At 51.8% G+C, this 26,242-nt stretch overlaps 2 protein-coding genes and 1 long non-coding RNA gene across 5 annotated transcripts; 2 read left to right on the top strand and 1 right to left on the bottom strand.

The window, feature by feature from the left end:
* Positions 1 to 1,771: 1,771 nt before the first annotated feature.
* On the top strand, positions 1,772 to 3,481 carry SOWAHA (sosondowah ankyrin repeat domain family member A; the record flags this gene model as incomplete). Its single annotated transcript, XM_079702642.1, has 1 exon — positions 1,772 to 3,481. One exon carries the CDS (start codon positions 1,772 to 1,774, stop codon positions 3,479 to 3,481), a length of 1,710 nt encoding a protein of 569 aa, XP_079558768.1.
* Positions 3,482 to 10,454: 6,973 nt separating this feature from the next.
* Positions 10,455 to 14,087, bottom strand: SHROOM1 (shroom family member 1; the record flags this gene model as incomplete). Of its 3 annotated transcripts, none has more annotated exons than XM_079702638.1 (7): positions 10,455 to 11,061; positions 11,182 to 11,454; positions 11,535 to 11,676; positions 11,765 to 12,337; positions 12,538 to 12,747; positions 12,972 to 13,027; positions 13,119 to 14,087. In XM_079702638.1, the coding sequence occupies 7 exons, from the start codon at positions 14,085 to 14,087 to the stop codon at positions 10,729 to 10,731; spliced, it is 2,556 nt and encodes an 851-aa protein (XP_079558764.1). In that variant the 3' UTR covers positions 10,455 to 10,728. The 3 variants fall into 3 exon arrangements, with proteins under 3 accessions (XP_079558764.1, XP_079558765.1, XP_079558766.1); XM_079702639.1 differs by having other exon boundaries at positions 10,455 to 11,046; XM_079702640.1 differs by lacking the exon at positions 12,538 to 12,747.
* A 3,664-nt stretch (positions 14,088 to 17,751) lies between these two features.
* Positions 17,752 to 24,298, top strand: LOC307051989. Its single transcript, XR_013810846.1, has 3 exons — positions 17,752 to 17,860; positions 21,989 to 22,083; positions 24,188 to 24,298. It is a non-coding gene; the product is annotated as an uncharacterized lncRNA (long non-coding RNA).
* Positions 24,299 to 26,242: the final 1,944 nt, after the last annotated feature.

Here is a 26,242-nt window from a genome sequence, read left to right as displayed (position 1 = left end):
AACTTGTTGAGGTAAGTGTAATTATTGTCATTCTCCCCCTTCACAGGTAAGAAAATTGAGGCACGGAGAGGTCAAGCAAGTAGCTCAGTGTAGACCTAAGACTCAAGTGTGGCATTTTGGGTGGGATGAATTGGGAGATTGGGATTGACATATATACACTACTGATACTATACATAAACTAGATAACTAATGAGAACCTACTGTATAGCACAGGGAACTCTACTCAGTGCTCTGTGGTGACCTAAATGGGAAGGAAATCCAGAAAAGAGGGGATATATGTGTACGTATAGCTGATTCACTTTGCTGTACAGTAGAAACTAACACAACATTGTGAAGCAGCTATACGCCAATAAAAATTAATTTTAAAAAAAAGTGTAAGAGAGCAAGATTCCAGAGTCTTGCTCTCTTCAAGTACTACCGTGCCTCTGATTATATACTTGTAGTACTCTGTTTGTAAATTAAGAAATTGATCCCACCTTTGCCCTGGCTGGTCCCTCTGCTGAAAAAGCTTCTTCTCCTATGTAGCTACTTAAGTCCCTGATCTCTTCAAGTCCTTGCTTAATTGTGGCCTTCACAGTGAGTTCTACCCTCTAAACACAGGGTTCAAACTTGCAACCTGCCCCTCTATTTTACTCTGCTTTATTTTTTCCATAGTATTTCTCTAGCATATTATACAATTTTCAGATTACCATATCACTTCTCTTTGTCCCTCCCCACCTTCCCCCCAGCCCACTATGGGAGCACCATTAGGTCAGGGGTTTTTATCTGTCTTGCTAATCGATGTATCACAATCTGAAAAAGTACTGGCACAAAGTAGGTGAGCAACAAATACTTGTGGAGTGAGTGAACTGTTAAAAACATAGCATGATTCCAATTTTACTTTTGTTTTTTAAAGCATAAACATGTATATGCATGTGTACGGGGGAGGGAGAAGAAAAATAGTCAAAATGTTAATGGTGATTTCAGGTGATATCTTTCCTTCTTTATGTTTTCCTGTGGTTTTATTCCCCAAACTCAATGTGAAAATGTATTATTTTATCATAAGAAAATTCTAAACCTCGGGTGACATGCATTGCCACGCACAGCAAATTGTCTTTACTGCAAGTTGCATGAAGCCGGTTTCCTATGTGAAACGCAATCAACAATTCAAGAGGTATTGATGATCTTTAAATAAATTATTGCTTTAAAGCAATCGCCCGGTATTTTGTGGTGGTTAAATATTTCTGAAAGGAATAAAAATCCTTGCCTCGCCTGTCGACCGCGGCATCCCTGGGGAACACACCCACCTAGCAACCCGGAGCCGAGCCTGGCACTGCGCCTTTAATTCCCGTGTTGGGAGGGGCGGTGGAGAATTTCCGCTCCCCCACTCCCACCGCGTCTCTGGTGGCAGCTGTCACCGGTAAGGCGAGCACCGCGCACGGGGGATGGAGCCCAGCGCCCATTGGACAGAATATAAAGGCAGAAACCTACCCCCGAAGACTGGGAGCCCGGCGGGGCGGCGGCGGGGCGCGCGCGCCGCGGCCCCCAGCTCATTTTTCCAGGAGACTCCCGTGCCCCGCGGCGCGGGCGTGACCGAGGTCCAGCTTCAGGGACACGCCCGTTACGCCTCGTTGAAAACGATCAGGTGAGCCTGGCCGAGGCGGACGTGACTCCTGGAACCCCGGCTCCAGTGCGTCCCAGCTGGCACCGCGACGTCCACCTGCCCAGCAACCGGGAACAGCTGGTCGGTGGGAGGGGGAGGCCCCGGCTCCCCTGCGGGACCGGACTGACCATGGCGCTGGCCGCGGCCGCGGCCGCTGCGGCCGCCGGCGTGAGCCAGGCGGCAGTACTGGGCTTTCTGCAGGAGAACGGCGGAAAGGTGCGCAACTCTGAGCTGCTGAGCCGCTTCAAGCCGCTGCTGGATGCCGGCGACCCACGCGGCCGCGCCGCCCGCAGGGACCGTTTCAAGCAGTTTGTCAACGACGTGGCCGTGGTGAAGGAGCTCGACGGCGTCAAATATGTGGTGCTGAGGAAGAAGCCGCGGCCCCGGGAGGGACCAGAGTCCCTTCCCTCCTGCTTCCCGAGCACCCCGGGGGCATCAGCCCCGCCGTCGAAGATCACCTCCGTCTCACAGGGGGAAACCGCTGCTTCGGGGGCTCCATCCTTGGCCTCGGCGCAGAGGGCGGTGGAACCACCTGAGGACCCGGCTCCGCCATCAGAGCCACAGGACACCCCCGGGGCTCCGGCCTCTGAGCCCACTCAGCTGACTAAGGGGCTGCTGTTAGTCCCAGCCCGGCAGGCAGGGATGCCCTCGGACCCCCAGATTACAGCCTTTGAGCTGGCCCAGCCCTCCGAGGGACTCTCTGCAGACGTGGCCCCACCGTCCATGGCACCGTCGGAGGCAGCTTTGCCCCATGCAGAACCGCCAGACCCGGAACCTGCGCCTGGGCTGATAAAAGGGCCGCCACCACCCCCTCCGCGCGCGCTGCCGCAAAAGCCCTGCATGCTGCCCGTGCGCTGCGTCCCGGGCCCTGCGGCGCTCCGGATCCGGGCGGAGGAGCAGGGCCTGCGTCGGCAGCTGTCGGAGGAGCCCAGCCCACGGAGCTCCCCGCTGCTGCTGCGGCGGCTCTCAGTAGAGGAGTCCGGCCTGGGCCTCAGCCTGGGCCCCGGCCGCTCCCCGCACCTGAGGCGCCTGTCGCGCGCCGGCCCTCGCCTGCTGAGCCCGGACACCGAGGAGGTGCCCGCCGCACCGCCGCCGTCCGCCGTACCCCTGGAGCCGGCCGAACACGAGTGGCTAGTGCGGGCTGCCGGGGGCCGTTGGACCCACCAGCTGCACGGGCTGCTGCTACGCGACCTCGGCCTGGCGGCCAAACGCGACTTCATGTCTGGTTTTACGGCCCTGCATTGGGCCGCCAAGAGTGGCGACCTCGAGATGGTGCAGCAGCTGGTGGAGATCGCGCGGCGTGGAGGCGCGAGGGTCGACGTGAACGCGCGCTCACACGGTGGCTACACGCCGCTGCACCTGGCGGCTCTGCATGGCCACGAGGATGCAGCTGTGCTGCTGGTGGTCCGCTTGGGTGCGCAGGTGCACGTGCGTGACCACAGCGGGCGGCGCGCTTACCAGTACCTGCCGTGCGGCGCCTCGTATGCGCTGCGCCGCCTACTTGGCGACCCCGGCCTGCGAAGCTCTACCGAGCCCGATGCGACCGGTGGTGGTAGTGGCGGTTTTGTGGCCCGGCGCCCGGTGCAGGTGGCCGCCACCATCCTCAGTTCCACCACCAGCGCGTTTCTGGGCGTCCTGGCCGACGACCTGATGCTCCAGGATCTGGCTCGAGGCATGAGGAAGTCAGGCTCCTTAAGCAAATTCTTGGGTGCCTCGCCCATGGCTCCTCGTAAAAAGACAAAAACCCGCAGTAGTCTGCAGGTCTTTTCAGAAATCTCCCGTCGACCCACTCCGGGGCCCTTGGCTGGTCTAGTGCCCAGCCTACCCCCAGCCACCTGATGGTTCCTGAGGCTACGGCTTAGTTGCTCTAATCGGGCCTGCCTCTCACAGTCTAAGCCTGCCCAAGACGGCGGTCCAACACCTTCGGCTCCATCTTGTTTCCAACTTTGTCCACTGCAGCCTGTTTTACCCAAGTGGGCCTACGTTTCCAGCTTCTGTCTGAAGCTTGATCTTTCTCCAGAGATGGGATTCAAGATCTCAGTGAGAGCCTCCTATGAAGAACTACAGAAGTCAGGATTGAACTTTGGAGGAAATTTGAAATTTAGGATCAAAGGTTAAGGGGCAGCAGCTGGTCTGGCCCCTGAATGATTTAACCCCATGCCTCTGCATCTATATACTCCCAAGCCAGAATTAGAGCTTTGTGTGATGATGGATTGTCAGCTTTAAGATATGTAGTGCTTTTGTAATTTGATGCTTTTATCCTGTTTTTAAATTGAAATGAGGTAAAACAACTTTCATAAAAAAAAACTTTTGAAGGTATATTTTTCCAAAATGCTCAGACATTTTCAATCTTTTGCTAAATATTTTGGAATTCTATTTAAAAAAAAAAAGATGATCAAAATCTAAAGGAAATTAGTCCCAACCAACAAAACCCTTGAATGGTTATCTACCTCATTTTAGACAATCAAGATTTCAGAGAGTCTTGAATACAGAATGTGACCATTGTGAATGTAATTAATTTCAGTTGTACTGAGAATGCTAAATATTAGAAAACAAGTACATCTTGGGAGCAAAAGTGATTTAACAATGAGAGAAAAGAAAAGAGACATTTTGGCAAATACTTTAAATTTGTGGTTGTCTTTATGGTGAAATATAAACATGTGTCTTTGGCACTGGTGGCTGGCTACTTTGATATGGCATGAATATTTAATTTTTTAAAGTGTGATTTATTTGTGAATTGCACCATTGTGCCATGTTTCTGAATCTGTGGCTTTCAAACCAGCTGAGCCTTTCAGTGCAGTAGGTGAACATTCAAAGAAAAAAATGTCATAGCAAAACACTAGAAAAATCACTGGTTAAATAGTAACAGATACAATTAAGGAGCAACTATTTTATATGAAAGTTATGTAGAAGCAAAAGGTACGTGATATCCATTTTAAAAAGCCATCTGAAAGCAAACAACTTATTCCAAAATAGCAAATGCAGAATCTCTTTGCTCAGTGACCTTAGAGAGGGGTGGCTTGATTCATCTGTATCTTTGCTCCTATTTGTAATTGAGAAGGTTTTAAGTATTGCCAAGATTTCTCAGTTTCAACACAGTGTAATTAAAATGGCTCTTTTCCCATTTTAAAGATGTGGAATCTATTTGCTCAACCAACCTTTTTATATCATATTGTAATAATGCTCTGCTTTTGCAAATTGGGTTTGCATGTCATTAGTTATACCAAATAGTTTTTGTGGCACAGGGTACTGGGGCTCCCCTCCCATATATGTATCAGTGAGGCCTCTGAAATTATTTAAGGCAGTCTCTCATGGAATGTTTTGATTTAAACAATGAAATAAAGTCCCCCATTTTGTTCCTGCTTGTGTAATGATGTACTTCCCTTAAACATTCTACAGCACTTGCTACTGTATTTTGCTTTTCTTTTCACTTCTTTTCTCCTCATCCTTCTGCCTCTTTCAAGCATTCTACTATTGAAAGAATTTGGATTTCTCTGCAAAAAAAAGGAGTCAACCAAACATGGATATGGTAGCCAAAAACTGTAGGTAAATATAGGCCTGGATCTGACCTCTCCCACCTTCCTAGCTTGGAACTCTAAGCTGCATAAATTATTTCAAAATGAAAATTAAAGTCTTCTGCCTCTGCAAAAAAATAAAATAAAATAAAAGGCAGGAGGCAATAATTAAAGCAATCTCAGTAGCTGAAGGTCTAGGACAGGATAAAATATTAGAGATTTTTCATGGTAAAAGAGAGGCTTGACTGAGACGGGTAACAAAGGTCACACACACAGGTATGACCAGCTTTGAGAAAGACAAAATGTAAACCAGCAAAGTAGTAATAACAATAACTAACGTTTATGGCACACTTAAATCAGAGGAGGGTTCTTGAACCGCCAGATGAATCTTTGTGTTTCAGAAGGGTGTGCTGCAAGCCTACCCAGTGAAGTAAAAACATTTGGCAAGAGTTTAGGATCAATAAGCCTAAAATTCAGGTGTTAGAAACCACTGCTTTTTCCTTGCAGGCTAAAACTTTCTGAAACTGTAAGTCAGTAGGAAATTACAGTTGATATGCATATGGAAAGTTTTCAAGAACAATATCTGACTAAGAGGAGGTACACCTGTGGAAGGATATTTCCAACAACTGACCAAAAAAATAGTTGTTCATTGATTAAGCTAATTTACCTGGTTAAAATTATCACAGGGAAGAGAATCACTCCTCTTAATGCGGGAAGAGTTAACTGCTGATGTAGATGTGTATGAGTCATGTCCACAGCAAGCTTTTTATTTTTATTGTTTGGCTGCACCGGGTCTTTGTTGCTGTGCGCGGGCTTTCTCTAGTTGCAGTGAGCGGGGGCTACTTTTTCATTGCGGTGCGTGGGCTTCTCATTGCGGTGTCTTCTCTTGTTGAGGAGCACGGGCTCCAGACGCGCAGGCTTTGGTAGTTGTGGCTCACAGGCTCTAGGCATGCAGGCTTCCATAGTTGTGGTGCACGGGCTTAGCTGCTCCGGGGCATGTGGGATCTTCCCCGACCAGGGCTTGAACCCGTGTCCCCTGGACTGGCCGGCGGATTCTTAACCACTGCCCCACCAGGGAAGCCCCCACAGCAAGCTTTTTAATACAATTGTACATTTCCTCTAAGGAGGATGGAAGCTGTTCTTTTTTTAAAAAATATATTTATTTTGGCTGCACTGGGTCTTAGCTGCAGCACGTGGGATCTTTAGTTACGGTATGCGGACTCTCAGTTGCAGCCTGCATGTGGGATCTAGCTCCCCGACCAGGGATCGAACCTGGGCCCCCTGCATTGGGAGCGTGGAGTCTTACCCACTGGACCACCAGGGAAGTCCCTGGAGGCTGTTCTTGAGCATGTGTTACCTACCTAATGGAGACTAGGGTATGGGTAACACACATATGACCTGTGTTTACTAAGTGCCAGGCACAGTTGTAAACACTTTGCAGGTATTAACTACCACCTTACAAGGTATGCACTGTTAGTATCTTGATTTTTAAAGTGAGGAAACTGAAGCTTAGAGAAACTGTAAGTAACTTGTACAGGCCTCACAGCTAGTAACTCTCACAGTCAGGATGGCATCCTCTTGCTCTTTTCCATTACAGTGTCCTGTTGCAGAAAAGCAAGGTGGTCTCATCTCAGCTCTTTATTCATTTAGGACCTTAGGCAAGTGACCCAAGTCTCCAAGCTCCACCTCCCTCTCTGTGGAACTGGCAGTACATATCCTACAGGCTGTGGGGAGGAAGGAACACAGGGAATGAGTAGGTAAAGTCGTCTGTGAACTGCAACACCATCCTGTAATATTACCAGGAGTGCCGAGTTGGTCCCAAAGGGATATCTGGCTGCATTCCAAAACCAAATATCTCTGATTCGTGACGTTGCTCTACATGATCACCATTCTTTTACCATGTTAGTATTTGTATATATAAACAACAACAGTGACTCTACTAGGAAAAATGTTTCCCCACAAAAGGGAAATATCACTTTATTTAAAATATCACAATGCCTTTCTTAATGCACATTCCTCTAGCATCCCCCCCCAACTTCCAGTCTTAAACAAGCAGTCATTCAGCCTTCTGGACTGAGAGCACCCCTCCACACATGGTTTTTTTTTTTTTTTTTTTTTTTTTTCAGTACGTGGGCCTCTCACTGCCGTGGCCTCTCCCGTCGCGGAGCACAGGCTCCGGACGCGCAGGCTCAGCGGCCATGGCTCACGGGCCCAGCCGCTCCGCGGCATGTGGGATCCTCCCAGACCGGGGCACGAACCCGTGTCCCCTGCATCGGCAGGCGGACTTTCAACCACTGCGCCACCGGGAAGCCCCCACACATGGTTTTAAAGCTGGGCCTACCCAGGACCCACATTTCCCCCCTTTTCTTTGCCTTTTCCTGGAAGAAATTATTTGACCTTTTAAAATGGTTTAATAAATAGACTCTGTCGCTCTCCAGATAGCTTTTTGCCTTGAACCTCTGTGGCTGGCGTCACCTTTCCAGAACTGCCACACCTCTGGACTTGAACCTGTGGAGCAGAGGTGGCCTCAGATATTACTGCAGGAAGGAGGAAATAAGGAAGAGATAGTGAGAGAGGGAGGAGAAGGGGGGAGAGAGAGAGAGAGATGTCTGGACCTCTCCTCAAGAAGGGGAGGAAAAAGTCCTCCTAGTGAGAAGTCAGTGCTGACTTAAGTTTCAAAGACAACAGGTAAACACCCATCATGACTGTCTAAACTGTAGCAAGGCTGTGACAGTAACGCTACGGGGTCGTTGGAAGGATTGCTTTACAGCATTTCACCTCTTCTCTCTGCGGTCCTCGACCACATTTGACCTAAATGTCCTCATAAGCTTCTGAATTACACGTGACTGAACAGCAAGGTAATTTGTTCCCGTGAGGATTCCTGAGGCTCACGCCAGCCGCTCGCCGAGGTACGTGGTGTGAGGACCCGGCTGCTCCAGCCAGACTGCGCGTCGGTTTGGGCACCACGGAACCCTGCTTCCCTACTCTGTTTCCAATTTACAGTCAGAAGGTAAAAAGTGCACTAATTACATCCATATTAGGAACGGCGGGGGGGGGGGACGAGGCGAGTAGGAGAGGAGGGAGGCCCCGGGGCTGCCAGTTGCCAGGCAACAACCGCGCTCTGCTCAATCGGGGCGGGGCGCTGCAGGCCTCAGGGCTGGGGGCGGGACCAGCAGGCGGCGGCGGGCGCAGGCGGCTTGGGGAGGTGCGGACAGAAACCCCAACAGAGGCCCAAGAAACGCTCTTTTCCACCGTGGGGAACTACGTAAGGCTCTTTTTGATACTGATCCTCGAGATCAACACCCCCAGCCTCCCCCTCCCCACTCCTCATTAGCCAACGACTTTCGAACAAAGGCCTAGTGGCAAAGGAAAGGGAGCCAACCTTCCCATAACTGGCGGGCCAGGATTTCTTTCCGACAGACACAAATGCTTAGCCCCAGCCTTCAGGTCCAACAGGGACACTGCTCAGGACAAGGCAACGTCCCTGTGGCTAGCCCAGAGGGCCTGGTAGCTGGGGAGGCGGCGGGTGGTAAAGCGTGGCTAGCAGCTTTCATCATGAGGAAAACAGTGCCCTCTGCTGGCAGTGTCCAGGAGGATGGAATTCACCGGACTTCTGGTACTGGCCCCCACCCCACCCCTAGTCTTAGTCTGTGCTGCCAATATAGAACACCTATGCTGAGCTCATTCTTGCCCTCTGAAGGAATAACGGGGTGTGGAAGGGAGATAAACTGGGGCAGGAAGGAGACGGAGGCAAAATGGAAGGACAGGCGCAGGAGTTGTGGCCCTACTTTTGTGGGCTCTCTCGATCTGGTAGAGACAAGCACAGAAGCCTCATATTTCCCCATGGCAAAAACCAGCAAAGAACCAAAGTGCAGTTTAACCAGACAATGGCAGACGCTGCTTCTCATGCCCACCCCGGGCTGGGAGTGTTTTGTCTGATATACACAATTTCCACTGGCCTAATGGACGACGTTAAGTGTGTTTCTAAGTATATCACAATGGGAGAATGCAATGGGGACTGTACAGGGCAAAAGCCAGAAATAAGTAGATTCCATCCAGAACGCGTCTCGAAGAGAGCTGCCCTGCTAGGCAGAGGATCTTAGAGCGGAGGCCCCGCCCACAGCGTTCAAAGGAGAAAAGCAAAACATAATGTTAGAATCAGCAGGAGCCCCATATGTTTTTTATAAAAAGGCACAATGTGAGCATTGTTCTGTGCTCAATAGCGCGACTGTTATAACTAATGCTTTTGGTATGAATACGACCATTTAAAATTCCCAACCAGTTGCACTTAGTGACAATATGCATCAGAAAACGAGCCCAGAAGCAGAGATTTCTCACTTTGAGGTCTGTTGGCTTTAGATACACATACACATGCCTATTAATGTGCCCAGCTTCCAAAAATACACTGAACATTTACATGAACAATGTTCTTGTCCCTGGCCTTAGCAGCTACAAATATTAAGGCAGATTTTCAATGTATATTTGAGAACTGAACATTGATTCTATGTACACAGGACTGACACACAGAGGGGAATGTGTGTCCTGTTTCATACCACTCTAGCCCTTAACTCCCAACCTTAGCCCATACCCAAACTGGCATCTCCAGAACATAAGAAAAGCTGCCTCTGCAGCTCCTCAGCACCACCCCCACAATAATAGGTCTCCAGGTCCCCCATGACTCACCTTCAGCTCCCATCCCCCCAACTGCCCTCCTTAAGCCTGGGTGACCTAGTGGGGACTCCAAAGGAAAGGCGGATAAATTCAGTTTATCCAATTATCCAACATAATTGGAAGAGGAAGAAAGTTCTTTCTGGGTCTTGGAATGAATGTCCCCAAATGTCCAAGTGTACTCGACATTCCTCAGGGTTTTAAGGCAGCAAAGCATCTGAATCCATTTTCCATTTGGGGAAGTTCCCTATCCCTTGAGTCTTGAAGGGAGGCAGTCCCCCACTTCCACTATACTACTCATGTCGGGGGCTTGGGTAAAAACCAGCAAAAGAGACCTGGCCTCAGCCAATCAGGCCTAGGCCTCCGTGGTAATAATGCAGTCACCAGAATAGTTAGGGACTACTGGTGACAGCATCTGCTTGGCCCCTCCAGTTTTCAAGCCTGTTTCCTCAGTCTTTCTAGGGATCCCCAGGCCCGAGTGATGTCCTCCAACAAATCTCTCTTCTGCTCCAGTCTGGCAGGTGTCTGTAGTTTGCAAACAAGATCCCTCCTCCAAGCCAGGCTCCAGGTGATACGCACACTTCTCACATCAATTTTTTATTGAGGGAAAAAAATGGCCATTTTGCATCTTAAGTTGAAATGCTCCTCTGACTTGTCTCCTCTCCCTCCAACCAACCCTGGCCGAAAAGGGGGAATACTGCAGGCTTTAAAATTCATAAGTTAATTACCAAATAATCCGCAAGACTTGGGTAAGGCCACATGAGAACACTTGGAAAAAGTACCCCAGGAAGGCCGGGCCTGGGTCTTCCCCACCCCAAGGGAAAAGCACCGAATAAACCAGGGTCATCCCAATCACGTGGGTGAGAGGCAGGGGCAGTGCTCCTCACCCCCACACCCCTGTAACTAGAAGAGGGGAGGGGGGAAGGGCGGTTTATCCGGAGGACGGGTGCCTGGGGGCCAGGCCGGCCTGGGAGTCGCAGGACGACGGCCAAGGTCGGTCCTGACTGTGTCCAGTTGGTCCTGAAGGAGGCGGACCCGCTCGTCCAGGCTGCGCTGCTGGGCCAGGACAGCGGCCTTGCCGACCAACAGGGAGCGATAGGCCCGCAGCTCGTCGGCGGGCAGTGCGCGCGCCAGCACCTCGCGCAGGGCCCGCTCGCGCCGTGCCACATGCTGCTTCAACTCCTTGGCGTCTTCCTGCTGCCGCTGCAGGAGCCCCAGTCGCTGCAGCAGAGAGGCCTGGAGACGCGGGGCGAGGGCGCCGTGAGCGGGGCGAGGGTGCCGCCGCTCCCGGGAGGCTTCCAGCCGGAGCCCGCAGGCCCCTCACCGCCCCGCCCTCCCCCAGCCCAAACCCGTTACCTGCTCGTCAGGGTCGCCGTCTGCGCCGGCCCGGGCCAGGGCGCGGTGCACGCGGTCCAGGCGACTGCCCAGCAGCAGCAGGAGGCCAAGCACGCGCTCTAGGTCGGCCATGAACCGGCTGAACCGCTCGAGCTCGTGGGGTGCACAGGCCTGGCCGACAGCGGCCTCCAGGGCAGCCCCGCGCCTGGCCCAAGCGTGGGCCGCTCCCTGCAGCTGCTCCTGCTCGGCCTGAAGCTCCCTTAGCGTCTTTTGGAGGAGGTCCGCCAGCTCCACCTGCAGGGAGGGCGTGGGTACTTAAGTCTGGAGGCAGGGCCCTGACTTAGCCCAGCCTCTAATAGCCCCTCCACACTCACTTTCTTGGCTTGGATGCTGTTATTTGGCTCGGGGAGACCCGGGCCGCATGGCTTGTCAGGCACAGCGTGGGTGGTAAGGTTTTCAGGCCTTGTCTCCTCCTGAGAAGCTGGCAGGTGCTGGGTGGAGTTAAGTAGGTAAGAGCTGGGGACAAAACCAGAGTTCCTTGGGTCGTCCTGCCCCAGGCTGCAGGGGCTTAGAATCCCCTGAGTCCCTGGTACCCCTCACTCACCCTGACGCAGAAGTACCAGCTGTTTCCTCTCCAGCCTCTCCACAGGCTGGCCTCATTGCAGCCCAGACCTCGGCTAAAGGAGTCAGCCCATCCAGCAGGCCCAGGGATGGCTCTGGGCTGGGATAGGAGGTGAGGGTGTCACTCAGAGAGGGATCCAATCTGGCCAGCTCCTGAACCAGCTCCTCGAGGCGTGGACTGGGCCATGTTGACCTTGAACCAGTCTGGCCAGTGCCCCAAGCCAGGGCAGTGTGGTCAGAAGGCCCCAGAGTATCATTGCCTGGAGGTCTCAGGGCATCACTTGGGAGAGGTTTGAGGGGGTCAGTCTCTGCAGCTGTGGGGGGATCAGTGGTCAGCAGTCCAGTGGGGTCAAAGGTTGCAATGTCACCATTTGCAGTCCCAGGGGGACTACAGCATGTAGGCCTGGAGACACTCACAGAACCGTTTACCCCCTGCCAACAGTCATCCGCCCCTGCAGTCTCTGGGTGCTCATGGAGGGGCTGCTCTGAGGGGATTATAGCCTGGTCAGCCCTCTGACCCAAGCCAGCTCCATATTGCTGGTCAGAGGCATGGACACTGGAAGTGGAAGAGACACTAAATCAGAAGAAGCTCTGGCCAAAGATAAATGGTGGCCTCCAACGGCCATCCACCTCCCCCACCTCATCCCCCTGGCTCCCAGCCACCAGCCAGGAGAGGGTTCCCTGCCCCTCCAGCATTTTGTAGATGTGTGTAGGAAAGGGGTATCTCACTCTGCTTGAAAGCCTGAGGGAATTCACCTGTTTGGGAGCCCCAGAGGAGCATGGGAGTCTGCAGGTGATCTCATTCTGACCAGCGGGGCTTCTTCCTGGAAAACTTCATCATCAGGAAGGGATGGGAGCCGGGCAGACACAATGCAGTTCTCTGAGGCCCTCTGCTCCCAGTCACAGGGACTGCTCTGGGGGCCCTCTGCAGAACACACCACTGCAACTTCCTTCTGAGTCAGGAACCTGGAAGCAGGGACCCTACACTGACCACAGGGACCAGGCGGGAAGATTCTGGTTCTGCACCAGACAGACAGTAGGGTGTTGGGGGTGGGATTAGGGGATGTGGTTTGCAAAAGACAGAAGGCTCCAACTGAGGGTGAGTGGGAGGCCCTCTTCTTTCTTGAGCAAGAGCTATGAAAGCTGCCTTCCCCCAGCTTTCAGTCCCCAGAGTGGTCCATGTCTCTCACCTGGAAAGTGTGGTCTGAAACAATGGTCTGGGGGTTTCTGCTCCTTGGGGAACAGCCTGGAAAGGCAAGCAGTTGGATGAAATGCTGCTCAAGTTTTCAATCTTCTGGATGCCCCCAAGCCAAGCTTGCAGCCCCTATCTTCCATACCTGGGCAATGGGCATGACCCCTCCTGGACTTCCCCAGAGGGACAAGACTTCCCCCGAAGCGCTCCGACTCCGACCGGCAGGCCTATAGGCATTGCTGAGCCTCAAGGACCGGGGTTTCGGGTCCTCTATGCTTCGGGGCTGGGTCGCAGGCAGCCATCTGATCTGGTGACCTTCGAACTCTGCCAGCGTCCGCTGCTGCCATTCCCGGGGCTCCGGCCTGGCGAGGCCAGAGCTGGAGCAGGCCTCCCCCGAGCATTCCCCCGCCAACCCACCGCCCCGACCCACGCGATCCAGCTTTCCCGGCTCTGAGAAGCACCACTTCCGCTGCTGGTTGGCGAGGCGTCCCCTGCCGGCGGTTCCCGGCGCGGGAGCCCCGGGGCGCGCCGGCTCCGCTTCCCCGCCGGGGTGGCTGAGCAAGGCAGAGCGAGGGTGCGCGGCGGAGGGCCGCGCGGGGGCCGCAGGCCGCAGGCGGGCGGGCAGGCTCATGCGGAGCTCCTTGCGCTGGAAGGACGTCTCCCGGAGCACTCGCCGCTGCGCGCCCTGCAGCCGCTGGCGGTAGGCGGCCCGCGACGCAGGCGGACTGGGCGGCTCGGCTGCCCGCGCCGCGGCCTCCGCCTCGGCCGCCAGCGCGTACAGCAGCGGGGTGGTCTGGCGGCTGAGCGGCCCCGGGGTCCCCCGGATCTCGGGGGGACGAGGCCCACTGCGTGCGGCGGCCGCGGGCCGGGGCTGCGGGGAGGTGCGAAGCCCGGCGGTGGGGGCCGGGCCGCCCCACACCACGCGCACGTAGTCCCAGTCCAGGTAGGGAAGTTGGTGGGTCCCCGGCGACGGTGTGCGCGGCTCAGGACCGCCGGAGGCGGCGGAGAAAGAGCTGTAGGCTGAGTCGGCGCGCGCGGACAGCCGCCGCAGGTCCAGGCTGCGAGTGGACGAGGCCGGCGAGGCGCAGTCGCCTCCAGGACCCAGAGCCTCCATGGCTGCGCGGACGCGGGCGGAGGGTGGCCAGCTCTGTGGGGCCTGGAAAAGCATAGACGGGGTGGTGGGTGAGGCGCTCCGGGTTAGGGTTAGAACAACCTTCTGGCACCTCCAACACGGACATGCTTACACATCCCCTCCCTAGTCTCACGACCCTTATTAGCGCTGGCACACACACACACACCCCCCACCTCCCTAGTCTGGAATGGCAAGGGCAGTACGACCAGGGGAACAACTCTGGAGATTGAGGGCCTTAGCTCAGGGGAAGGAACTGGCGACTAGCGCATCCCCCGCTGGGGCTCTTCTGGCCCGCAGCCCCGGCTTCTACCCTGGCACCTCCTGGAGCTCTGAGAATGTACCCATGCTCCTGCCCTCCCCAACCCTGTCCCACCCTGGCTGCTTCCTGGCTGCTTTGTTAGCTTCTCCATGTGATCTTTCCCTGATAAACAATGGTCAAGAACGGTCTGAGATCACAGGGGAGACAAGAAAGGAGGGGGAAAGACCCAGGTCAGGTGGCAGGGGCAGCTTCACAGCCTTCCTCCCTCCCTCTGGGCCAGTTATGTTCCAGGTGCTTTGAATAAATATTTGTCTTGAACCGCACAACTGCTGTCTGCATTTTACAGATGAGGACAGTGAAGTTCTGAAGGGGGAATGATTTGCCCAGAGGCACACAGCTGGTAAGAGGCAGAGAGCCCTGCCTGGAATCTGGGCCTGCCTCCAAGCTTACTGCAGCCAGAATCAATTTCCTAGAAGCAAACCCTGCTGAAAGCCAGTTCACCCCCAGCCGCCAGGGGCCTGAGCCTCCAACAAAGCTCAGCCTCCACTATGGGAAACAATCGCCCCCATCCCTTCAAAATACTGGCAGATTCCAGGATAATATGGCCCCTGCTTGGGAGACTCTCTGCCTTTTGTCTAGGAATGACAGGCTCACCCCCTCTTTGTCCTGCCACTCTTGCTCCTCCTATAGGGCTCAGCTTAGAGGTCTTCTGACCCTTTGGGATCCCTACAGTGTCCTGAGCTTCCTGCATCACAGCACTCATCGCCCTGCATTGTGATTCTTGGCTTGCTTTGATTCCCTCTCCCCATTCCCACCCCTGAGCTTCCTGAGGACAGGCCCTGCACTTACTCATCTCTGTACCCTCGGTGCCGGCACGTAGTGGATGTTAAGTATTTGTTGAATGACAAGGAAAGGAGCAGCCTTTCAGGGAGTAGATGGGGGTGGCTTTGGTGGAGAAGGTTGAGGGCTTCTCTGCTTCCACCCACTTTTCTCTCCCTATTAGTCTTTTTGAGAAAGGGGACGGAATGGGTGAGGCAGCTGCCACCCATGGACACTGACCAGGTTACTCAGGTTATTAGGAACCAAAAGCGCAGGCAAGCACAGCTTGGAACAGGAATGGCCAGAAATCAATACTTGCCCAGTGGCAGGAGGGGGAGCAAGGGGAGGAGCTAGGTGGGTGTGCCTGGGTCAGGGGTGAAAGCAGCTTTCAGTCTTGGGAACTGAGGGCTCCCTATGGGCTATAGGGACTTTGGGGGTGGGGTGGGGGGCAGGCTTGCCTTTCCTGAGCTGCTTGGTTGGGACTGCAGAGGAGGGTGGCCCACAGTTGGGTGGAAACTGAAAAACAGACTTATGTGAGCCTCTAGACACTTTTTGGAGCTCAGGATCACCCTCTACCCCATTCCCTGAGACCCCAGATGCTACAGATTGCTGGATAGGGCAGGTAGGGAGGTTAGTGGTGGGAGGATATGATGTTTCCTAAAAGGGCGAAGCGGTACCTCCAACATTCCCAGGAGGGGATCTCAGCTGACCTGGTACCAGAACATCTTGACATCACCCACCTGGAGGCATCTTTGTGCCCACTAAGGCCAGCCCTGCAGGTTGGTCTTCACTCAGGCTTGGGGACCATTTTTGCAAAGTAGTTTATACTCCCTGAACTTCAGAAAGACAAGAAGCTACTCTGAGTAGCAGCCCCTGGGAGGACAGTCACCTCCTCTTGGTAACCACCCCCCCCAGCCACCCAGACAATAGCTCTCTCTCTTCGTATCCTTCTGAGCCCAGCTTGGGAGCACTGTTTACCCTGGCTCATGCCACCCATTCTTGACTTTCGCTGCATCTATAGGCATGGGTAACTGTTCTAATACAAAGATGTTTCCTCAAAAAAGGCCTTGACAATTCTATCTTATTTGTGAGTTACTGACTGATAAAGGATTCTGAGTTCACCAAATAAAAACAGCTCAAATGGATAACTAAAATGTGTGTACATTTTCTTATTGACCTTAACTTGTCTCGAGGATGCTTTTGCAGTTGTAACCCAAGCACCTGATACCCAGGCAGGATGCTCACACTGTGCCCTTTGTAGAACCTGTTATGCCAGGAGGGTCCAGCTCCTTTAGTGTGTTTTGGGGCCTCAGCCCAAAGAGCAAAGAGTTTTCACACTTGTCTGGCTGTAGGGAGCCTCTTGCACTTCAGCCAGTCCTTGTGGCTGGGGGTAGCCACACCCCAGGAGCCCTAGCATCAGCATTACTGTCAGCTGTGGGCTGGGCTGCAGAGCCAGTGCCTGCATTGAATGTAAGTCCAGAGGCTAGAACTCAAAGAACCTTTTGCCAAGCCCCGTCAGAGCAGGGGGAGCAGAGTGGAATCCCTGCTAGAAAACCACCAGATTGGGGTCATGCGGCATTGGGGTCATTTGCGATAAACTTATCACCTGAATCAAAGAGCAAGAGAGGAAAAGGAGACAAGGATGACTTCCGTGTTCAGAGCTAGGGGCTGGGGAGGTGGAGGTGCCGGTCCCAGGAATGAGGAAGCTGAGACGGGGACTAGCCAAGGGATCCAGTGCTCAGTCTGGGGCCTGTGGGCTTTGCAGTGTTTGTGGCAAGTCTGGCAAGCAGGTGGTAAGTTGAGATGTGTGTCTGGACCTCAGGAGAGAGGTTGGACCAGGCAAGAAAGCAGACCCAGGTTTTTAATTAGAGGTTCGTGGGGAAATCCACGAAGACAGCTTCCAGTGGGTAAAATCACACAAAGGCAACGGAAGCAGATCCAGGTAAGGTGACCAGAAAGGCAGACAACCTCAAATTATCAACAATGATCAGGAATTAAATCGTATCTTTCCCAAAGGCCACCTCACGTCTGACCTCTCTTATGGAGAGGTTGTCCAGGCCACCCCACCTGGATGGTCTGGCAGGGAGACTGCCGCGCTGCCTGCATGGCAGTCTCCCTGCCGGACTGAGTTTCTAGGTCCTGGGCCGTGTCTTGAATTCCACCACTCCAGACCAGGTTTGGTAAGTTCCGTGGCTCTCCCAGTTCCCTCCGGCACCCCATTCTCCCGGCCTGTCAGCACCACAGCTCACGTCGCGAAGCGTCTGCTCTCAGCTCGCTCCCGCGCACACGTAGAGTCTCCGTAGACTCTAGCTCTGTGCCATGGTCAGGAAACCCGGGATGCTGGCGGCACTTGGGGAGAGGAAGCCGCGGTCGAGATCGTACCACATACCTGGGGCTTCAAGCTGAGTCGAGGCGCTCCAGGGAGGAAAGAGGCGCAGGCCTGGCGGCCACAGGGGGCGACAAAGTCACGCGGTGCGGCTGGAGAGCGAGGCCTCGGGGACGCTGGGAGAGCGGATGGTCCCTGGCCGGCGCATTTCTCGGCCTTTCTTGTTGGTTGGGTTCACCGTCGGGGAAGGAGGGCTCAGAACGCGCGGAGGGGACCGCGCGATCGTGGACCGGAGAGGCCAGGATTCCCCAGTGGCTGCGCGGTCGAAAGGCGGGAGCCGGAGGTTGCAGGGTGAGACTCCACTGCGTGCTCGGGTCCCCCGGGCGCGCTCCCCAGCAGCTTCCGCTGTTGCCGGCTCTGCGCCCCCCACCCCTCTGCGAAGGGGCCAAGCGCGCAGGGCCTTGACTCGCGCAGACCAGACTCCGCGCGGAGCCCAACCCCTCCAGACCCAACGACGCGCGGGCTGCTCCGCGGCGCCCCAGCCACCCCACCCGCTCCTAGCGGCGGGGCTCGCCCTGCCGCCCCCGGGAAGGGCGATTCCGCCGCCCACTCCCGGCCGTCCGGCCCCCCCGGCCTCACCGAGTACCTGAGCTCCAACCCGAGACGCGCTCCCGGGCGCCCGCGGCCGCGCGGTGACATCAGAGTCCCGGCCTCGGGCTCCCGACCCCACCTCCAGGCTCCCGCTGCCGCGGGGGAGGCGCCACGTCCGGCTCCCGGGGGCGGGAGCAAGGAACGGCGGCGCTGCCCCGGGAGCCGCCCGCCCCTTCGTAGTGTCCGCTTGCGGGCCTAGACCTGAGTCCAGGGGTTGGACGCTCGTTCCCCCGCCGGGCACAGACCTCTTGCTCCAGCTGAAGAAGCTGGAAAGTAGGGGAAGGGCCACCAAGGCGCTCGCCCGCCCGCCTCCGCCCAGCGCGTTCTTACCGCCGGTAGCGCGCGGGCCCGAGCACCGAGGGTCCAGGCCACCCCTTCTGTGGGAAAGCCCAGGCCGGGTGCCCACACGGGCACCCCATTCCTTTCAGAAAGTTTGGCCAAGTAAGCAGACCCGCCACTGTCCTTGTCCCTCTGAGTACAGTTCGGATGCTAATGCATCATCCCTTGACCAACTGTCCCTCCAGATACTCCATTTCCAGAACTCTTCCAGCTCTTTGATTCCCAGTGTGGGCTCTTCTTCTCCCATGTTTGCCCGTTTTCTTTTCATTTCTCCCACTACCCCACATAGTCTGGGCCCTTCCGGCCAGCCACCTGAAAGGGGAGGGAGAGGAAGGGAAGGAGAGGGGAGGCTCTGCTGATGTCTGTGTTCACTCCTGCTACCCTCAGTGGGTCCTTTAGGTGCTGGACTATGCATATCCCCTGTGGCCTCGATAGGATTTACGCCAGCCATAGAGTCTGGCTCTTGAGATTTTCACCTTTGGGGATCTCCAGGCTCCAAAGAATGCTCTGAATTCATCTGCCACTGTGCATTCCTCACTGCCCTGTCCTCAGCCTTCCTTGCCCCTGCTTTCCAAACATTTATCCTGTGGATACTGGCTCTGCCAAGAAATGCTCCCTCCCTGGAAGGGGCTGGGGGCCTTTTGCTGGGCCTTCAGTGCTCGTCTGTCTTGAGCCCCAGCTATTGCTGTGGCTGCCCTCACTCTCCCACAGAATCAGCATGCCTGGGGGCAGGGACCATATCCCCCTATATTTGCATCCTCGGCTGACAAGGTTTGTTGTGGTAAAAACCAGGACCCAGAAACCCAGACCGGAGGTCAAGGCTGCCACTTTCTGGGGGCACTAAGAGCCTGGGGAGCTCTGAATGCTTGGGTCTTCTAGGGGATGGAGGCTGCAGGCACCTGAGCCTGGCTTCTGATTGGCACCCTCCTGGCTCTGGTTCTTCTTCAAACACCATCCTGACCCAGGCATCAGCTTCAGCTTGAGCTGGAGCTCTGGACTCTTAAGACAATGGCTCAGAGCTTCTTGGCTTTGAATACCTGCCCTTTTAAGATCCTGATCCGCATGGTTGGTCTCAGAGCAGTATTACAATAGAGGGAATACAATCCAGCAACCAAAAGCCAATTCAAAATTGTTCAAGATTTTAATTTATATTTTTTAAAAGTTTTTTTTTTTTTTTTTTTTTTTTTTTTTTTTTGCGGTACGCGGGCCTCTCAGTGTTGTGGCCTCTCCCGTTGCAGAGCACAGGCTCCGGACGCGCAGGCTCAGCGGCCATGGCTCACAGGCCTAGCCGCTCCGCAGCATGCGGGATTTTCCTGGACCGGGGCATGAACCCGTGTCCCCTGCATTGGCAGGCGGACTCTCACCCACTGCGCCACCAGGGAAGTCCCTAAAAAGTATATTTCTTGACAACCATGAAGTGGACACAGTGTCCACAGCAATTCTTGTTAACCCGCTCCTCCTCCCGCCCCCTTATTTCTGTTGCACACGCTGCAGAAACTCTCTGCCTAACTCCTCCAAAACTGAAATCCCGCCCACCCACTTCTCTGCTTGCCTCTTCTTCTCGTCTGAGAAAGAGAAAGCAGTCCCTGACATCTGGATGTTGGCCTGGGACTATCAGTTAGACCTTGGTGTTGTAGAAGTTGATCTGACATTCACAGCCAAGGCCTTGGAGTTCTCCTGTTGCACAGAAACTATTTCACAGGACATCAACATCGGACAAGGCCATCTGTAACCATGATGGGTCAAGACAAAAACAAGACCATTCTGTAATCATATCCAAACACAGACAAACCATGAACGTTGTCCAAGTCCCCAAAATGACCAAATGTCTTTCTATCCTGGATAATATGCGAGTGCTGTTTCCTTGCCAATTGCAGCTTTAACTTTGCTTTAGTTATTCCTTTTTCTAGATAAGATTTAAGGTACCTAATCATAGAATTACTCTTGCTTCCCGACAGCATCAAACACTGAGAAAAGTCCTGCTTCTTTAATTCTCTCCAAAATCACTAATACAAGCCCAAATCCTGTAAGTCCTCTCTAATGCCCTCTTACCAAAATGCTCCATGGTTCCCCATCCTGTGTATTCCCCTCACTGTAACAAGTAATACACTCCATTTTTTTCAACTATAGGTGTGTTCCTCAGGGTCTTTGACTGGAGGGCATTTCATTATTGCAAAAGCCCAAAGAATCTTAGAGAGGAGGAAGGGGACGAAACTGCTGCGAAGTTGGAGTCTCCTTTAGTGGTGGCAGTAGTTGGGGAGCAGGGGCCATGGAGAAGATGGACACATGCACATATTAATCATGTTTTTCTACTACATAAAAAGACATGCCTGTGCCCCTCAGTATCTCAGTACTTTCCCAGGCCTGGGAGAGTTCAGCTGACATTATACGGGTCAGAGAACCACCACCCAACCTAGCCCTTCCTCAATTTCACAAGTAAAATAACTGTAAATGGGAAAGCCACTAAGTTTTGGGGTTGTTTGTTAAACAGTAATAGATAACTGTAACAGGGTATGTAAATTTTCAAATTTGGTTAATCTCAAATTTCTTACAATGAGTTTGTACCAATTTGTATCCCATTAATATATATGAGAGTGCCCATTTTCCTAGATCCTCACTAACACAGTACATTATCAGACTTTTGACCTCTGAAATATGAAAGGTGAAAATAATATGTTTTAATTTACATTTCTTTTTTATATATAAAATTGCATATCATTTTGTACATTTAAAGCCATTTGTATTAACTTCTGTGATCTGTTAACTTTCTTTGCCCATTTTTCTATCAAATTATTGGTCTTTTTTATTGACTTGTAAGATCTCTTTATATATTAAGGCAATTAACTCTTTTTTTTTAATATGTGGCAAATATTTTCCCAAGTTTGTATCTTTTGACTTTGTTTGTGGTAGCAGTGAATTTATAACCTGTGGTTGAGGCAAAAGATGTTTCTTTCTTGTAGACAGTAACTACATAGCTGTCTTGATAATTCAGAGACTGTCATGTATAGGTTAAAATACACTAAAGGCCAGAAATCATTCAACAAATCATGTTGTCTATTTTTGGAAATCCAATAAAGCACGAAGCATTGTTTTTACACAAGTGTCTACTTAAATGGTAAGTGTTCCCTTAGAGCAAGTTTGTTTGCTTTTTAATTATGCACTGAATTCACCACACTTGTTCCTATAAATAGGAAGGCAGCCACAAGAAAAAGCACAGGGAGAATGGAGCACCCCTCTTCTATGGGGGCATCTGGCAGGGATGTCCCAGGGATTGAACCGAAGTTCCCTTTGAGATCAGCAGTTCCCGGGAAGGAATGCTGGGCTGTCACATTCCTACTGAGTACACATATATCACCTTTTCCCTACAGACACTGGGTGACTCCTCAGCCTCTGTTTGATTTGGCCATAAGAATTCAGCTTTTCTTCTCTAGCCTGGCCCCAAGCTCCAGGCCTGGGACCATTCCATCCTCCTGGTCTTCCCTCATTCAGATGTTACCGACACGTCCCTGGCCAAGAGACATTCAAGGAGATAGCTGGATGCAGGCCTCTCTCCTCTTCTACCTACTCCAGTGCACTCAAGACACGTAAGTGGTAACCAAGTGAGCTTTTCCACTTTGCTTTGCTGGCCTCCCAGGACCCAGATGGAAAATGTCTCTTATGCTTCATTTTGGTCCCCAAGAATAGAAATAAACTCAAGACTATGAACAAGACCCCCAATGGCATCCCCAGGGAGGGCAACAGCTGGCTCAAGCCTGGGAATGGCCAAACTGCCTTCTGTGTTCAGGCACTAACAAAGGGATGAGATGGTCTCCAAAGGCCCCTCTCCTAAAACTGCCTTCTGTTTGAGCTAAATCCACCAGGTCTCTGCTCACCAAGGAGTCATCTGATCAGCATTTGCAACAGGAGGCCACTCTAACTCTAGAGCTCTGAGCCTCGGGCTGCACACGGAAGCATTAGTGCAGGATTGGGTCACAGCATGCCACATGTACGTGGGATGGATTTTGATCATTGGCTATGGAAGCAGATAATGCATGTTCTTAACATTCACTGAGAAAATCTTGCTGATTTTAACTGATGTGTCTGGTCAGTTGCTCACATGGAAGAGACTTTGTTCTAAAACCTGAGGGTGCGTATGTCTGTCATCCATCATGGTTCATGAGTTTTTGGGACCCTGCCAGGAGTGAATGTGACAACACACACACACATACACACACAATCTAGTTGGCAGCTTTTTGTGCTTCAAGGGAAGCATTAAGAGAAGCTTAAGAAAGGAGGACAGGGAGCTGTTCTCCAGTTCACTGTATCCCAGGTATAAGAAAACCAGCAGTGAGAAAGCAAGCATGCGTCCACAGCCTGGCAGACCTAAGTATGAATGCCAGTATGACCCTGGAGATATCCCAACCTTCCTGAACCTTCATTTCCTCATCTGTAAAATGGATACTACTATATGTTTGGCAGGTAAAGATTAAATGAGATTTCATCAGATATACTCAGCAGTGGGCTCACAGGAGACCATCAATAAGTGGTGTTAGTTATAATTCCTCACTTCAGCTTCTCTTGTAGGGAAGACAATCTTGACTAAACCCCAGCCTCAATTTTATCTCTAAGGATTGGTTTATACACCAGAGGGCTCCAATGAGTGTTGGTCCTCTCCTAAGCTGTGCTTACTGCTCCCCCAGACAGGGCCGGGGTGGGCATCTGAACTCTTCCTTCCTGGGGGAACCCACATTGTGTAGGTCTTGGGGAGACAGAGCCCCTCCTCCCACTTGAAAGCCAGCTTGCCACAGTGCAAGCCTTCAGACCTGGCTTGACCAATGTGATGCTTCTGCCAGGGACTGGGACTCTCATGTGAGTGACATAGTGATGTAGGGACAGGTGAGAAACCATCAGGAGTTGGGGGTGTGTATGGTGGTGGTCCTAACCTGTCTCCTGATCTTGCTATCCAGCCTTCTTTGGTTCCTGTCTATGTTCATAGGCTGGTCCTCCTGCCTTTTAGTCAGTTCTGTGGGCCACCAGACCTCCTTCCAATGCATCCCTTTTTTGAGTTGCAAGAGCTGGTTGCTGCTGCCTGAACCTAAGAAGTTTCTGATATAGAGCCAAGACACCTTTTAATACTGGGATGCCAATGTTAGACTGGAGGAAAATCTGGGCAGACTTGGGTGTTCAGAGGTACTCTTTCCTTGGAAGAAGCAACCGCTAGGCAAGAGGGCAAGAGAGATCTCCCATAGCTGCTCTGGGGCTAAGGGGATGCAGTCCCTGCCCTTTGATGTGTCTGGAGATCCTCTAACAAGGCTTACACAAGCTCAAAACTAGCAACTCAGGAAACAGAATAAAGCAGCGCAGGAGAAATACAAGGCAGGCAAGTTCCTAGTTCAAAGTAATACATTTGCTATGAAAATGAAAACAAGATTTCCCTTGATAAACATAAAATCAAAGACAAGAAAATTTGGAGATCGGTTGCTTTTTCCTATTCCTACACTAAAGAGAGTTGACCTGGATTCTACCTGTTTTTTTTTGTTTGTTTGTTTTTTTTTTTAAACACCAGCATGAACCAAAAGACTAAGCTGATGTCAGGCCAAGGTGGGCCTGGCTAGAGACCCTGAAGCATAGGCTCCCGTCCCATAGCCGCCCCCCCATAGAGGGTTAGGCATATGCTGAAGCTTCTTCTTTTCTTCCCTTTCCTACTAGCAAACGCCCGTGGAAAGGACCCATCGTGACGCTGAGTTATACAACCCTTGAGCCAAGTGCCGCCTCCTCGGTGAAACATCCTTGTTATCCCTAGGTAGAGTTCATTGTTCCCTCCTGCACCTAACATTATATTGTAGAATATATACTCATTTACTTGTGTGTCTGCCCCATAAAACAGATTGTGAACTCTTGAAGGAAATTACCATGCCTGGCAGTGCCAGGCTCAGAACTACTATCAGTGATTGTTGAATGAATGCAAGTGGGAGACCTGACCCCACGTGAACATCTGAGTCACTCCTCTATTCTGTGAATTCACAGCTGGTAGCAACATCCTAAGGATAGCCTTGGTCCCCAGGACTCAGTGATTAGAGTGTGTGTGCACGCTTTAAAGTTTACCTACAATTCTTGTTTCACTTTCTCCTGTTGGTGGTTTTAACTAAACGATGTCACTTACCATATTAGAAGGGGCTACTTTCTTTTCAGAGTAGACTACTTCAGTCACTCACTTGAGCACAGCAAACAGAGGTCTGGGAGCTGCTGCCATGGATGGAAGCAAGGATTTCTAAGAGTTCATTTGGGTTTTCAAATTCTTTGCACTCGTTCTTAGAAGTAGATTAATAATCTTTACTAGTGATGGCAATAACTTCTAGTTCACAGTCTGTGAAGAGAGGTTCTTTTGGAAAATGTAGTAAGTGCCTGAAAAGAATTAAAAATGAAGCCAAACTGCAACTCTCTGGTCTTCCTGGAGCAGTGAGGGCTTTATCTAAATTAGATTCACCTTAGCATGTGAAACAGCTTACAATTCAACAATAAAAAGACAATCCAGCTTTTTTAATGGGTAAAGGATTTGAAAAGACATCTCCCCCAAGAAGATATACAAATGGCCAATAAGCACATGAAAAGATACTCAAAATCAAATACAAATCAAAGCCATGAGGTACCACTTCACATCCATTAGAATGGCTATAATCAAAAAGACAGACATTAAGTGTTGGCAAGGATGTAGAGAAATTGGAATCTTCATGCGCTGCTGCTGGGAATGTAAAATGGTGCAGCTGCTTTGGAAACATTTTGTCAGTTCATCAAACAATTAAACATAGTTACCATATGAGCCATCAAGTCCACTCTTAGGTATATAATCAAGAGAATTGAAAACATGTTTCATGCAAAAAACGTGTACATGAATGTTTATAGCTGCATTATTCATAATAGCCAGAAAGTGGTAACAACCCAAATGACCATCAACAGATGAATGGATAAACAAAATGTTGCATATCCATACTATGGCATATTCTTTAGCCATAAAAAGAAATTAAGTACTGATACATGCTACCACAAGCATGGACCTTGAAAACATTATGCTAAGGGGAAGAAAACAGACAAAAAGACCATGTATTGGGACTTCCCTGGTGGTTCAGTGGCTAAGACTCCATGCTCCCAATGCAGGGGGCCTGGGTTCTATCCCTGGTCAGGGAACTAGATCCCACATGCCACAACTAAGAGTTCACATGCAGCAACTAAAGATCTCACGTGCGACAACTAAGACCTGGGGCAACCAGATTAAAAAAACAAAAAACCACAAAATGTCTAGAAGAGGCAAATCCATAGAGACAGAAAACAGATTGGTGGCTTCTAGAGGAGTGGGTGTGGGGAGTGTGTATTAATTGGTATGAAGTTCTGTTTGGGGACCATGAAAATATTCTGGAATTATTATAGATATTGGTGATAGTTGCGCCACCTTGTGAGTATACTAAAAATCACTAAAGTGTACGCTTTGAAGTGATGAATTTTAGGGTATGTGAATTTTTCTCTCTGTATGTGTATGTACTACGGCTGCACAATGTATGCATAGAGTTAACAGTTGTTGCTGACATTGGCCCATTCTTGCTCAAGATCTTCATATATAAGCAAGAAATGGTCTTTACTAAGAGCTGTAACCTCTCTGACATTTTAAGTATGTCCCTAAATGCAGAAAGAAAGCTCATGTATTCTTGCACTAATTTACCCACTAGCTCAGAGCACCATCTGCTCACAGACCTAAAACCATCTTGCATG

The sequence above is a fragment of the Hyperoodon ampullatus genome (genome assembly GCF_949752795.1).
Source record: "Hyperoodon ampullatus genome assembly, chromosome: 4".
Classification (NCBI taxonomy): domain Eukaryota; kingdom Metazoa; phylum Chordata; class Mammalia; order Artiodactyla; family Ziphiidae; genus Hyperoodon; species Hyperoodon ampullatus.
Note: the sequence above shows the minus strand (reverse complement) of the source record. Positions and strands in the feature narration are given on the sequence as shown.